Raw genomic sequence first — 15,840 nt, 5'->3', positions numbered from 1 at the left:
TCTAGGAAATAATGAGTTTCTTCATTTAAATTCAATTATAAAAATGTTACAGTTAATTTTAAATGTTCAGAATGTGCTTCTTTGTACAAGCTTCAACACGCAGGCATTATTGTTGAATAACTCTTCACCGTGACCAGAACAGGTATATATACCTTTTTACATAATGGGGAGTGAACATGGAAAAATAGTCCCCCCAGGCCCAGGTGTTTCCCACGCGCCCTTATAATGCCCAAGAGACCAACCACATGCCGCTTATATAGCATCAGAGCCCTTCCTACAGTACCGCATGATCTTGCGAAGAGAGAGCATGGCCGTCAGCACCAGGAAGTACGGCACTGTGGATGCTCCGGGTGGCTGTATAGGCTACAGGGGGCTCCAGACAGTACTGCAGCGGATATGTTGCGCCCTGGTCGACAGCACCGCTCACACACTCCAAGTTACGGCCCTGCCTCCACATGCCCCTTAAATGCCACCCAGACCTTCCAACATGCCACCCAGACCTCCCAACATGCCATTAGACCGCTCCGCATGCAGGGTTGGGTACGAAATCCCGGCTGTCGGGATACCACTGGTCAGAATACCGACAGCATCATCCCGACAGCCAGAATCCCGACACCCATAGGAAGTAACAGTAAGTATTTTTCTAACCCCTACCCTAACCCTAACCCACCCTCCTTGGTGCCTAAACCTAACCTTCTCCCCTAGGGGTAAATTTACTAAAGTGGGAGTTTTTAGAAGTGAGTTTTAGAAGAGATGTTGCCCATAGCAACCAAACAGATTCTAGCTATTATCTTCTAGAAGGTGCTAGTTAAATGTTAAGTAGAATCTGATTGGTTGCTATGAGAAGCATCACTTTTAAAACTGACTTCTAAAAACTGTCACTTTAGTAAATTTACCCCCTAGTGTCTAAACCTAACCTCCCCCTCCCCACACCCTAAATCTAAGACCCCCTCCCCGATGCCTAAATCTATCCTTCCCCCCCTTAGTGCCTAAACCTAACCTCCCTCTCCCCGCACCCTAATCCTAACACTCCCTAGCCGGTGCCTAACCCTAATTCTCCTCCTAATGCCTAACCCTCACCCGCTACCTAACCCTAAACGCCGCCTAACACCCCGATACTTACCTTCGGGATACCAGCGGTCGGGATACTGGTGCCGGGATCCCGACCTGTTGAGTTTTCAGAGCTGGTATTCAGACTGTCGGCATCCCGCACGCCGGGATGCCGACTACATCCTGCATAAATGGCCCCCAGACAGGGATGGCCCATTCAATTCTCTGCACATGCACATAGAGAAACAATTAGAGGAGTGGCGCCAAGTGACAGATGATCTAACATACACTGTTGCCGCAAAAGAGATTTCCGCCATAAGGTAAGAGTGGAAGCGCAAGGTGGGTGAAGATGTTCATTTAATTCCAGCTGGTACAGTCCAGTTCTTGCCTACCCCTTCTGAGGGGGCAGGCTGTTACTGTGTTGTGTCTGATTGTGGTACAAGAGGTTGGGAGTTTGAGTCCCCTGTATGGCGTGCTGAGCATTGTGTATTTTATATACAGGGGGATTTAAATATAAGTTATTATTGATAAGGTGCTGCACATAACACCTTTCCGTTGGGGCTAAACTGCCTCCAGGGTGTTACAGAGAAACTCCCGTGATGATCATGGAGGGATTGTGCTAGTGGGAGCAGGTCCATCTTGCATTTGGCAGGAGTGCCAGATGGACAGTACGGCCTTGGTAAGGTGCTAACTGGTTCGTGCATGAGGTAAATTTTGTCCTGATTTTTTATTTTACAATGTCGAGGGTTATGATTGTCTGACATCATTGTGTACAGTGGGATATCGCGTAAAGTTGAACGTCAGTGGTGAAAGTCTCATACTCTAAGTTACTTCCTCACATATAAGACTATCTACAACTCTTTAATACATTAAAACTGCTTCTTACCCCTCCATCACCCAAACCACCTGCTACTATTTGTGCACAAGATCTTGCTTCCTATTTTAGGGACAAGATTGATAAGATCCTAAATGAAATGGTAGGCTATTCCTCAGCTAGTGACCTGTTCAATTCCCTACCTGAACCTCTGGCACATTCTCTTCATTTGATCTCACAAACGAAGATGAAGTATCTACGCTCTTCTCATCCTCCTACTCTACTACCTCTCCTCTAGATCCTGTACCCTCACAAATCAGCAAAGCTCTGTCTCCTGTGCTCATCCCAACCCTAACTAAAATCTGTAATCTCTCTCTCTATACTGGCAACTTTCCATCACTGTTCAAGCACGCAGTGATTACTCCTATTCTGAAAAAACAAAATTCTGACCCTAAAACTCTCTCAAATTACCGTCCTATCTCCCAGCTCCCATGCCCCTCCACGCTACTTGAGAGACTTGTCTACACCCGCCTCACACACTTTCTAAACTCACACAACTTACTGGACCCACTTCAGTCCGGCTTTCGTTCCCAACACTCCACAGAGACAGCACTGACTAAGGTAGTAAATGATCTTGTCACTGCCAAGGCTAAAGGCCATTACTCACTCCTAATTCTTCTAGATCTCTCTGCTGCTTTTGACACTGTTGACCACTCTCTTCTCATACAAACACTGCAATCCCTAGGTCTTAAGGACACAGCTCTTTCTTGGTTTTCTTCCTACCTATCTGATCGCTCTTTTACTGTTCGTTTTTCTGATTCTGCCTCCTCTTTGCTACCTCTATCAGTTGGAGTACCGCAAGGCTCTGTCTTAGGTCCTCTGCTATTCTCAATCTATACCACCTCTCTTGGCAAACTAACCCGCTCTTTTGGATTTCAGTACCATCTGTATGTGGATGATACTCAAATCTACCTATCCTCTCCAGATTTATCACCATCTGTATTGGTCCGTGTCACTGAATGTCTTTCTGCCATTACATCTTGGATGTCATCTCGCCACCTGAAACTTATATTTCTAAAACAGAATTAATTATATTTCCACCGGCCAATAACAGTTACCAACCTGATCTCTCTATCACTAATGATAACTCGACCATCCACCCTGCCCCACAAGCTCGCTGCCTTGGTGCCATCGTTGACTCTGAACTGTCCTTTGTTCCCCACATTCAATCTGTCTCAAAATCATGTTACATACATTTAAAAAACATTCGACCATATCTCACACAAGACACTGCAAAAACTCTAATCCATGCACTTATTATTTCCCGCATTGACTATTGCAATAGCCTCCTTACTGGTCTACCCAAAAACAGGCTATCGCCATTACAATCCATTATGATTGCAGCTGCAAGGCTTATCTTCCTTGCAAAACATTCTTCATCTGCTGCCCCGCTCTGTCAGTCCCTCCATTGGTTGCCGGTTTTCTACCGTATTCAATACAAAATGCTTTCACTTACACATAAGGCTATTAACCAAACCACACCAACATATATCTCTTCACTCATCTCAAAATATCTCCCAACCCGACCTCTCCGCTCAGCACAAGATCTGCGTCTCTCATCCCCATGCATTACTTGCTCCCATTCACAGTTACAGGACTTTCTTCGCACTGCACCCACTCTATGGAATGCCCTACCTCGCAAAATAAGACTTTCCTCTAGTCTCCAATCCTTCAAGCGTTCCCTGAAAACTCATCTTATCAGATTCCAGAACCTCCCACATAACCTTCATAGCTTCCATATCTAATTATATCCCCTTTTACAGTCCACACACAATCTCACACATCGTCTTTCTCTCACATCCTCATGACATTTGGTTGAAATTCCTGTGTGACTGGATCATGCAGCCAACCAAGTAACTGTGCATTCTGGCTGGACCAAAATGCAATATATAACACCTACCTTGTGTAACAATGCCTATTTCCCTATAGATTGTAAGCTTGCAAGCAGGGCCTTCCTACCTATATATCTGTCTGCTATTACCCAGTTTTGTCCTATTAATGTTTACAATTGTAAAGCGCAACGGAATATGCTGCGCTATATAAGAAACTGTTAATAAATAAATATTATAATAAGTGCAATGGGGATAAAAGGAAATGCGACTAACAAACTAAAAATCTTGAATTTAAGTCACAGCAATGTTAACTAAGCACGCCAATCTGCAGGGACGCATTTATGTGATTGGTGGCTACAGGCACACTTGTTTTGGCACCCTAAACAAAGTCAGAAACCCTAGAGACAGATTTGTTAACATTCCAGACACCAAGGCTTTGCTGGTACTGTCAGACTGACAGGTTTGTTCAGTAAAGGGCAAGAAGCCCTGCTGCCAGCAAAAAGGTTTTATAGATGTATAGGGCTTATTTTGCTTTTGCCCTATACATCTAAGGGTTACCCCAGTACATAGTATATCGCTCTATTTATGAAGCAGCAAAACTTTTTGACTTTTTGCTGAGTAGATGATTTCCTCCTTCATCGTTAAATGCATCTCTGGTAGTTGAAAAGTTATATGTGAGTAGTTTTTCAGCAAACAGACAATTGGGCACTTATTTTCTGTACCATCAGAGGAAGGATACTCTAATGCCGCGTATCCACTACCCGATAACATAGAGCGATTGCACGATTACGACATCGTAATGTGCAATCATTCAGTACTTGGGCACACATCGGGGATGTAAATGTCGGAAACGACCAGCGATGCGTGCTCCTGCTGGTCGTTTCCAACATCAATCAGCTCCCGAACATGATGGTCAATCTGACGATACTGTCAGGTTGAGCATGTTAGGAGATGATTGATTTGCCTACACTGAACCTAGGGGGTCATTCAGACCCGCTCGCGAGCGGCAGGACGCTCGCAAGCGGGTCGATGTTCCCCACTGCGCATGCGCACGACAGAGGGAGCTCCGTCGTGCGCATGCGCGAGACCCGGCGAGCAACGGGCTCACCATCGCTCCGGGTCTCGCACCAAAGGGGGCGTGCTGTCGATGTTGATCGACAGCACGCCCCCTTTGGTAGGCGTGCCTGCCAGACGGAGGCGTTCCCATGGGAATGCCTACCGTCTCAAGCCGGCCCCACTGACATCACTAGTGATGTCAGTGGGAGTGATTTTGGCTCTGATAGAGCCAAAATCACTCCAGGGCTTGCGGTAGTGAGACCCTACCGCAGGGTCTCTGTCGCAAGCCCGATGGTCGCGATGGTCAAGACCTTTGCGACCATCATCATGGACGCTCGCTATAACTGTGGGTGGTAATGAGGACGCTCCAAAAAGTGGGTGGTAATGAGGACGCTCCAAAATGAGGTAGGAGGGCCCTGATTCAGAGCGAGCGCTCTGGTCAGAGCTTTCAGCTCTGAATCAGGCCCCTAATCTCTACCTAATCCTGTTCTGCCCACTGCTTGCACCTTTATCCTTTCCCCCTGGTCTCTTCCACCTCCTCCCCTTCTCCTCCCTCCTCTGCCTACTCTCCCTTCCTCTCCCATCACTCCACTTTCTTCCTGTTCTACCCCCCCTCTGTCCTACTACCCCACCACTAATCCCTTCTCTTACACTCCTCTCCCTGTCACTTCACCCCACTGCCATCCACATCTCCCTCCCTGCCCACCTACTAGTTTCCCTTTCTAGCTCAGGTGACCGCATCATCACTAAACTCTATTCATATCGGTCTACCCAATTAATCTCCCCTGCATGCTACAGTAACTCTGATAATCTTATTCACATCTCCCCCACAAACACTATCCCTCTATCCTGTGCCCTCTGGAATGCGAGGTCAGTCTGTAATAAACTGGTCCCCACCCATGACCTTTTCATCTCCAACTCCCTGAATCTCCTAGCCATTACTGAAACCTGGATTTCACCCTCTGACACCACTTCTCCTGCTGCTCTCTCCTCTGGGGGCTTTACCTTCTCTCGTACCCAGTGATCGCGCTGAGTGACAAAATATGTGGGTCCCAGGGACCCTCCACTTTAATAAAATTGGGTCCTACCTGACAATTTATGGGTCCCATCTTACACTAAATGCCCACTGTAATGGTGCCTTACGCAGTGCCCCCAGTAGTAATAATGACCCCTGTAGTAATGCCCCTAAAAGAAATGCCCCCTGAGGTAGAACCCCCAGTAGTAATGCCCCCAGTAGTATGGGTCCCTGTAGTGCCCCAAGTTGTAATGCCCCCAGTAGTAATGCTCCCTGCAGTGCCCCAGTAATGCCCCTTGAAAGTGCCCCCCAGTAGTAATGGCCCCAGTAGTGCCCCCAGTAGTAAGGTCCCTGTAGTGCCCCCAATAGTAATGCCCCTGTAGTACCCCCATATGATGCCCCCAGTAGTAAGGCCCCTGTAATGCCCCCATATGATGCTGCCAGTAGTAAGGCCCCTATGATACCCCCAGTAGTAAGGCCCCTGTAATGCCCCCATATGATGCCCCCAGTAGTAAGGCCCCTGTAATGCCCCCATATGATGTCCCCAGTAGTAAGGCCTCTGTAATGCCCCCATATGATGCCCCCAGTAGTAAGGCCCCAGTAATGCCCCCATATGATGCCCCCAGTAGTAAGGCCCCTGTAATGCTCCCTGTAGTGCCCCCAATAGTAAGATCCCTGTAGTGCCCCCATATGATGCCCCAAGTAGTAAGGCCCCTGTAGTGCCCACAGTAGTAAGCCCCCCCCCCCCCGCACCCCGCTCCAGTGCCTGCTGCCGTCCGTCCCCGGTGCCCGCTCCTTGGAACTATGGGAGTGACGTCATGACGTCACTCCCATAGTGCACTGCGGGACGCGGAAGCCGGAGCTCAGGATTGAGCTCTGTCCTCTGGGTGCCGCCAGGGGGAGGGAGGAGAGAAGGAGCCGGGCGCCCGCTGGTAACACACTCTCAGCGGGCGCCTGGCAAATGGAGGGTGCATGGGGTGCGATTGCTGGGCCGGCGGGCCCCATAGCAACCGCACCCCCTGCACCCTCCGTAGTTACGCCTATTACCGCCACCATCATTCAAAGCTTGTGCCGGCTGCGAGCCAATCGGATCTCGCGGACCGGCAGCCGCTGCTGACTGGCTGCCCCTCCGTGAGCCCTGATTGGCTCAGAACCGGTGCTTATTTCAATGACAGCGGCAGCGCTGTTTTTTTTTTCCTGCAATGCGGCTGTGCCGAGTCTCCGCTGTGCTGCGGCCAATCGCTGACTGCCTGTCATTGATTGTCCACAGCACGTCCTCAGGGACCCAGACACTTTCTAAAAGTGAGTCCCTGGGCTGTAATACTGGGTAAAATACACGCTATAAGAACCTCATCTCCTCCAAGTCCTCAAACCCCCGATGTCTCTTTGCCACTTTCAACTTCCTCCTCGTCTCCCCTCCTCGGTCTCTGCCCTTGACTTTGCCACCTACTTTACATCTAAAATTGACTCCATACGTGAGGACATCATATCCCAGGACATCATATCCCATCAGACCCTCAGCACTCCTTTCCCTGACCACCGCTCCCATCGGTCTCACCAACTATGACATCCTTTTCCCCTGTTTCTGGAGAGGAAGTCATGGCCCTCATCTGGTCCTCCCCTCCTTCCACCTCCCACCTTGACCCTATCCCTTCCCGTTTCCTCTGTTACCTGTCGACTTCTGCCTGTTCCCATCTTGCCCACCTCCTCAATCTCTCCCTATCATCTGGCACTGTCCCTTCTGCATTCAAACATGCCCTTGTCTCTCCCATTTTTAAATTACCTACCCCTGATCCTAACATACCCTCCAACTACCGACCCATCTCTCTCTTCCCTTTTGCTTCCAAACTCATTGAGCATATTGCTTACAACCGCTTACCACCTTTCTTTCCTCCCACTCCATCCTTGACTCATTTCAATCTGGCTTCCGTTCTCTCTACTCCACTGAAACTTCCCTCACAAAAGTATGCAATGACCTCCTTACTGCTTTTAAGGGTCACTACTCTCTGCTCATTCTCCTTAACCTCTCTGCTGCATTTGACACGGCAGACAACCCTCTCCTCCTGCAAATCCTTCACTCTCTTGGTCTACGTGACATTGCCCTCTCCTGGCTGTCCTCCTACCTCTCTGATCGTTCCTTCTCTGTCTTCTCTCATGAATCCTCTCCCCCCCCACTTCAACTAACAGTAGGAGTACCCCAAGGTTCTGTTCTTGGACTTCTCCTATTCTCCCTATATACGTCCTCTTTAGGTGAACTCATCAACTCTTTTGACCTCCAATATCATCTCTATGCTGATGATACTCAAATCTACCTTTCCACCCCTGACCTCTCCCCCTCGCTCCTTAACCGTATCTCCAACTGTCTCTCTGCTATCTCTTCATGGATGTTCCAGCGCTTTCTTAAACCTAACATGTCTAAGACTGAGCTGATCATCTTCCATTACCTCAATTCCCACAATTTCATTATCTATTTGTGGCACAACTATCTCCTCTAGTCCCAAAGTGCGCTGTCTTGGAGTTATCCTAGTCTCCCCCCTCTCCTTTAAACCACACATTCAGCACCTTTGGCAGTCCTGACGTTACCACCTAAAAAATATTTCTAGGATTAGACCCTTCCTCACCCAGGATGCTACTAAAACCCTCATCCACTCCCTGGTTATCTCCAGATTAGACGACTGTAACCTTCACCTAACTGGCCTCCCAGTCTCCCACCTCCCTCCACTACAAGTGGTCCTCAATGCTGCTGCTCAGCTCATCTTCCTCTCCAGACGTTCTACATCTGTTTCCCCTCTCCTTCAAGCCCTACACTGGCTCCCCTTCCCCTTCAGATGCCATTTCAAGGTTCTTACACTCGCCTACAAAGCCCTCACCAAATCCTCTCCCACAGCGAGCGCTCTGTCAGAGCGACCGGGTCTGAATCAGGGCCCTAGTGCAGATAGCCTTGCATAGCATTATGGCCCTCATTCAGACCCACTCGCTGCCGGAGGCAGCTCGCAGGTCTGATGGGCGTTTTTTTTGTTTTTTTGGGGCCGACAGCTGCCCCATTTGTAGCGAGCCCCGGAGCGAGTGAATTTCTCACTCGCTGCGCGGCGTGCGCACTGCCCGGCCATCGACCCGCTTGCGAGCAGGTCTGAATCAGGCCCTATGTTTGATAATATACTACATACGGTAGTACAGGGGTGGTTTATGAGAGCAGGGGGTCTGTTTGCTGTCTTTATGCGGCCCTCCATCTCACTGGAACCCATGCGCAGGTCTCCGGGAACATGGCACCCATGACATGTTACTAGTGATCTCTCTACTATGCATGCGCAGATCTTTGTGTAAATGGCTGTGATTTTTACAGAGAGGTAAGTATAATGAAGGGGTCCAGGGTATGCGATGTGGACACGTGTACACTGCACACCCAGCACCCATTATAGATATGCCTATGAGATTGTGTTAAAATTACCTGAAATTAATTTCACATTATCAAAGTGACAGACAGGGTCCATTTAGTAACGAGTTTTATCACCAAAACGAATGATAAATGTCACTGTGTATGATAAATGGTGCTCCAGCCAATCAGCTCCTGTCAACTGTTAGAAAAATGACAGTTGGGAGCTGATTGGCTGGAGCACCATTTATCACACACAGTGACATTTATCACTCGTTTTGGTGATAAAACTCGTTACTAAATGGGGGTCTGAGAGAGCCTGTAACCGCTGTAGTGCTCCAAATGCCGTTCCTTTATCTTTTGTGATATTCTGGCTTTGTTTAGTGCGGCTGTGTCAGTTTGTGCTGTACACAGTTTAACTTATACATTTTATCACTTGTGATGGGAGGAGCCGACAGTTTAGAGCATTCCCTTTCCAAAGGTGAGTAATTCTCCTAGACTGCGCACAAACGAAAAGAATAAAGACTTTGGACCTGATTCAGAGCCGCTCGCTAGATGCGATCGCTCGCCCCCAGCGTATGCAAATTCGGCAAAGTGACGGCATGGCAGGCACTCGCTCGGAAAGGCATAAGCACGCCCACTTTGTCTGGGCGAGCAATCACTAGCGCACGTCATCTCCAGGAAGTGTATTAAACCATTGGTACATCGAGGACCATCGGAAGGGCTCGCAGCGCTTGTGGTTGCCTTACCTTACTGCAACCACTGCGAGGATTTCTATATATCCACTTCATATTGCCAGTAATTGCAACACTGTGCCGTGGGGGTGGAGCCACGATGAAATGAACGCGCCACCACTCACCCTGTCCCGCCCATATTGCCGTGGCACGCCCTATGCAAAGCCGGCCTGGCTGCCCCCTGCCAGAAAGTCAGCAAGTATGATTTAGTACAGCATACCTGGTTTAGCAGGTGGCCACAGACCCTTTTTCACTAATTTTATTTTTACATGTGCTGAAGATTGAGCAACAGCAATTATTCTCAAAAGGTACCCACTGTGTGCCATGTGGGCAGGGTCAGCACTACCATTAGCTGTACCTAGGCAGTTGCCTTGTGTCCCAAAACAACACTGAGTACTGCACAAACCCAACACCCTCCCACCAGCATTAAGCAGCTTGTTACACGTCAGTACTATGCCGGGAAGTGGCGCTTGGCTATGATGCCACATCCACGTGCCACACTTCCAAACTCTGCAGGAGGTAAGCAAGGGTGGCGGGTGCATATCTCTAGAGAGGCTCAGTGTCTGAAAGGAGTTGGGCACCGTTTAGGTTCCCTGCATGTAGGCACATTTATACTACTGCTTCACAAATTCTAGTAGTTACTGTAGGACATTGACATGTACATATTTATTCCATGTGGAACTCCAGGTAGAAGAATGAAGACGGGCACCTGCATGCCTGCATGGCAGCCACTGCTCCTCTGCATTTGTTCCAGTTGATAAATATCAATTCCCTGGTGACAAAATGGTGATGTGAACTTATAAAACAGTCACTGAACTTTATCAAGACATAGAGGCATATGTAGCAAAGCTTGATGTGAGATAAAATTGTGAGATATACAGTATATCACCAACCAATCAGCTTCTAACTTACATTTTGCAGGCTGTGTTTAAGAAATGATAGTTTGGAGCTGATTGGTTGGTGATATATATTTCACAATTTTATCTCACACCAAGTTTTGATACATATGCCACATAATGTTAGGAACTTCTTCTCCAATGTAATGTTATATCACTTTAAGCTGTGGCATTTATTGCTGTAGTACAGTGGCACCATTCTGTCTATATAAACTATTTCAGCCTCATGTAAAGCTACGTTACGTTACTCCTCGGTAAAATTACTGGATGCTGCGTTCAGCGTGGCAAAGGTGCGTGGTGACAATTACACCGTTCCTCCTCTCTCTGACTCACCCAGCGATACTTGTTCTTCATACTAGATAAGCGATCCTCACATATCTCACCCACACACACACGTATCTCACATCATCATCGCCTACCTATTGCAGAGAAATAAATGTTTTCATGGAAGAGTAAATCGTTCTACTCATAAACAAACACCACCATCAGAACACGTAAAATACGGTGTTGCCTGCAAACACTTATCAGTCGGAAGCTGTTTTCGGTCATTAGATTATCACAGCCACAATACTGCGAGAGATTCTGCCATGAAACGGAACCCGGTCACTTCAGACCTAATTATCAGCAAATTCCTGGTCGTTCAAAGCTATTTCGGTATTTTTATGGAAAAACCACAAACTGTCGTGACCATCTGTCCCCAATTTCCAGGGACAGTGCCCAGTTTTAAAAAATAAAATGAGACATTTTCAGCATACTAGGTGCAATTCTTATCATCCATTTTTTTTATTTTCTGGGCCAATTTACTAGTTATTAAACAGGACTATTTAAAATGCTAAATAATATATACTAATCAAATTCAGCAAACAAGACATGATAGGGACTTTAGAGCTCTGAGATACCGCTTATAGGAGGTGATTCTGCGTTGCCCGATGTTTTACCTCTGCGCACGCATCCCGAAGTTTATCGCCGGGGAGCGCAGATCAAAATTGCACAGAGATTCATGCAATTTCAATAGGCGTTTCTGGGTGGTACCAGGGGTGGTCTGATGGTTACAAGTCGCAGACCTCTCAGTGCCAGTAATTGCACCTACACCGGCGGCCCTGTGAGTCGGGCACTCTGCGCCTGGCAGAGGCATAAGCAGGTGCAATGTCCGATGGCCAGGCTAGGAACCCGCTACTGGTGCATCTTTGTACTCACATCAAGTAGGCTGCACACAAACAGGCAGGTATTTAGTAAAATGACATTTACTCACTGCAAAAAAAAAAATGAGGATTTTTAAGTACTATCCATTTATAAGTAGGTGGTATATGTTGTAACGCTGACACTCTTCATATTTTACTCCCACCTAAATTCTACAGCAAATGCTTAAAGACTGATCATTCAGTGTGTTAAGAATTGGCACTTGCATACATCCATGTGTATAACACACGTACAACGGAACTTGGTGGCAAGAAAAGTCGTTGGGTGCTCTCATCGGTGCCCTTTTTACACAGATTCAGACTCAGTCGTGCATAACCCTAGTTGTCAGTGGGCCTGATTCAGACCCGGACGCTAAACTGCGTTCGCTCGTTATGAGCGATGGTCGCCCGTCTGTGCAAGCCTATGCATCGCAGTGCGTGTGTGCGCGAGCCAGTCACTGCGTCCAGGAATCGTGCGCTCGTAGTACACAGACTGTACGGTATTTTGAGTGACAGATAGTGCCGTTTGTGGGTGGGGACAGGGGAAGGTGCTTGTGAACGGGGGAGTGGTGCTGCGAACGCAGGCGCGTCCAAAAGGAGTTTAATGGGCGACAATAATCAGCATGGAGGCGTCATTTCTACACGTCACTTGTTTGATTTTCAGCCTGCAGTGATCGCAGTGCTTGCGGTGGGCTAGGGCCTACCTTAAGCGCTGCGTCCAGCTCCGATGGCTCTCGATGTTTCCGATTATTGATACACTTCCTGGAGATGACGTGTGTTAAGAGAGGAAAGTGGGCATCTTTATACACCAGCGTACGCTCACTGCCGTCGCTCTATAAGACACAGAAGGCGTCCTTCCTCCACACAGTGCAATCGCTGTATTTGCATACCTGGCCCCTTTTGCCAGCGAGTGAATGCAGCTTAGCGTCCGGGTCTGAATCAGGCCCACTGTACCCTAGCAATGCACTTCTGTCGCTCCCAGTTATTTTATTTATGCGAATAAGACGCCCATTTTCAGCGAATAAGACGCTCTGCTGGGCTCAGTAGCGCGGTGCCTGGCACACCCAGAGGGGCTATTTGAGGCGACTTAAGCCACAGTATAAAAGGACACATATGTAAGAAACAAACAGCAATAGGGTAACAATAGAAAAACACAACTTCTTAATGTTTCCCCAGAAACACTGTAGCACGTAGGCGTGAAATGTGCATGATAAACAACCAGGAAAAACACAGTGTTTGGGAGAACATCGCCCTCTGAATATGTCACCCAGTACGTTTTTGCTGCTGCAGAGAAGAACATTATCTCTGTGCCTTTACTATGATCGGTATGGTGGTAAAGTGACACCCTGTTTATGTATGGATTCTTTTCATTCATTATTACTATGAGCTCTCAGTAATACCACATGAGCATAAATAATTCTGACACAAGGAAACCTATGTAGCTGTTTACATAAATGAGACCATCTGCTGCCGGGCTCGCAGCAATGGAGAGCACAGTTAGGCTCTTTTGTTCCATTTTAAAATACAGAAATGCGCAGCGCAATACCCGCATTAATAGAGTCACGCCATAGAGCGGCCACAGTGCAGCCTGTTTTAACCACAATCTGGAAAAGCTTGCAGAATATGAAGCCTGTGGAATGCGTGACATAGGCAATGTTGTATAGCTTCAATCATTGGCTTATGGGCCCCTCCAGAGGTAGAATGGAATTCTGGGTAATACTCTTTGAGTCAATGCCCCATGGTGTAGGCTTGCTCCATGCTACCCTCCAGCAGGATTAGGAAACCTAAGTAGTACAGGTAGCTGGGAGCTGAGCTCAGGGCACTGGACGGTATGCAGTTGGGAAGCAGGCGGACCTAATCCCGACAGCCGGCTTCCCGACTGCTTAATCCCGGCGAGGGTTAAATGACAGACGAGGGTTAAATCTAGACGCCTGTCATTTTACCTACGCCGGGAGACCAGCGCCTGGCGTCCCGATCGAAGGGACGACGGGCGCCGAGCGTGGATAGCCGTGCAGGGGGGGAGGGTTAGGTTTAGGGTTCCCGTGGGGACTTAGGGTTAGGCAACCCCTGGGACGTTAGGTTTAGGCTAGGGGAAGGGAGGGTTAGGGTTAGGCACCCCCCCGGGGGACTTAGGTTTAGGCAGCGGGGAAGGGGGGGTAAGGGTTAGGCGCTGGGGGGGAAGGTTAGGGTTAGGCACCCCTGAGGGAGGGTTAGGGGGTAGAATTAGGTTAGAGAATACTTACCTTGGACGATTCCGGGCATGGGTCCGGCGGTAAATCATACCAATTCCCACTGGACAGTGATAAAGTAGATAATGAGCTTGCTCACCTAATTGGCAGCTCTCCCCATTGGCCTCCTCTTTCTTTGAATGATTTGTTGCAGAATTTCTATTATACAGATGTGTCCTCATACATCTACCCTCTATACGCCACGCAGTGCGACCCGCCTGGCGCAAGTGAGCCGCCAGGTCCCGTGCTACTCTGCTAGCGTCGGGCGTCCCTTTTTTTGCCGAAAATGCAACTAAGTCGCAATGTGATGCGACTAGGACGCACCAGCAGACTGTGCTGATTCATTTAGTACACAACACTTGTATATCTGTGTGCACCCGAGTCTGTATATGAGCCACAAGTCCACAACTGAACTTAGAATGAAAAAAGTTGCAGCCGCTACATTGTAGCATTTCGTATACAGATTCAGGGACTTGGTCGCACACAAACATACACGTGTCGCATATCAAATTAATCTGCTGGTGCGTCCCAGTCACCACATCGCGACAGACACATTTTCAGCAAAATAGGATGCAAAAAAGCTGCCTGGAGCCAGCATAGTCTCAAGGTACCTGGCACGCCGAAAGGGGCTCTTTAACACGACTGCAGCAAAGATGTATAAGGACACGTCTGTAAACAGCCCATGGAGCTATTATTAGTAAATAGCACAAGTGATGATCACACAGAGAGCTCCCATTGCAGAGGAACAGTCAGCCATATTCCCCAATTAGCATATTTGGCGCTGTCTGACCTGCTTGTTGATACATCCTCTGGCACGTCTTCAAACAACTCCTGTGAAATGATGAAGCCAAAGCAGCAGTGGAAGAATATTGTCCCCCGTCTCTCGGCCTCAAGGAATGAGGAGTGAAAAATGTGTATCTGGGAGGCAGGGGATCAAATCTGAGAGACCCCTGACACAAATGGGCAGCGGCATTGTCACTCAGAGATCACAGAGTGTAATATAGATAGTGAATTCCTTGTACTCTGATAATCAATAGGAGCAAACACAATTTCATTTATTTAACGCCAGGGAACATATAGGCGCTTTTTCATTTGACCATTTTACAATATGACAGCATTTAGTTGCACACTGTGATTATTGCACTGTTGCAGCATTGCATTAATTTGTCTATGTAGAGCTCCTATTTTGAATGTGAAACACCACTGCACCACTGTCAAGAAAGAGTCACACAAATAAAACAAAATTCATATATAGAGTAATTAAAGAACTATGGCCCTCATTCAGAGCCACTCGCAAGAAGCGAGCGCTCGCTCTGAATGAGGGCGGACGCTTTTTTTCTTAAAGCCGGCCTCCTGGCCGCTCGCTAAGCTGTGGGTGACCACCCACAGCTTTTGCGAGCGGCCAGGTGATGGTCGCGACCATCGCGACCAACGGGCTTGCGACAAGACTCTTGTGGTAGGGTCTCGTCTGCCACAAGCCCCAGTGAGCTTCCGGCTCTGGTGATGTCAGTAGGGTCACCCACAAACGGCAGGTGTTCCTTCAGGAACGCCTCCGTTTGTCCAGCCACCCCCCCACCCCGCCTACAAAACAGGGCGAGCTGTCG

General features: G+C 48.2%; 1 protein-coding gene across 12 annotated transcripts in view; it reads right to left on the bottom strand.

The window, feature by feature from the left end:
• ABLIM2 (actin binding LIM protein family member 2) overlaps positions 1-15,840 on the bottom strand; it is a 238,804-nt gene that overhangs the window by 113,078 nt on the left and 109,886 nt on the right. The window contains exon 1 of one of the 12 annotated variants that reach the window (XM_088461730.1): positions 15,027-15,102. The exons of the other annotated variants lie outside the window; for them this stretch is intronic. Within the exon in view, the coding sequence (XP_088317856.1) occupies positions 15,027-15,042 (16 nt within the window). The 5' untranslated portion in view covers positions 15,043-15,102. Of the gene's footprint in view, positions 1-15,026; positions 15,103-15,840 lie in introns of those variants that run through there. 12 annotated transcript variants of the gene reach the window in all.

The sequence above is a fragment of the Taudactylus pleione genome, unplaced genomic scaffold (assembly GCF_031769625.1).
Source record: "Taudactylus pleione unplaced genomic scaffold, aTauple2 ptg001091l, whole genome shotgun sequence".
NCBI classification, from domain to species: Eukaryota; Metazoa; Chordata; class Amphibia; order Anura; family Myobatrachidae; genus Taudactylus; species Taudactylus pleione.
The sequence above is the reverse complement of the archived record's forward strand: the minus strand, read 5'-3'. Positions and strand labels throughout refer to the sequence as shown.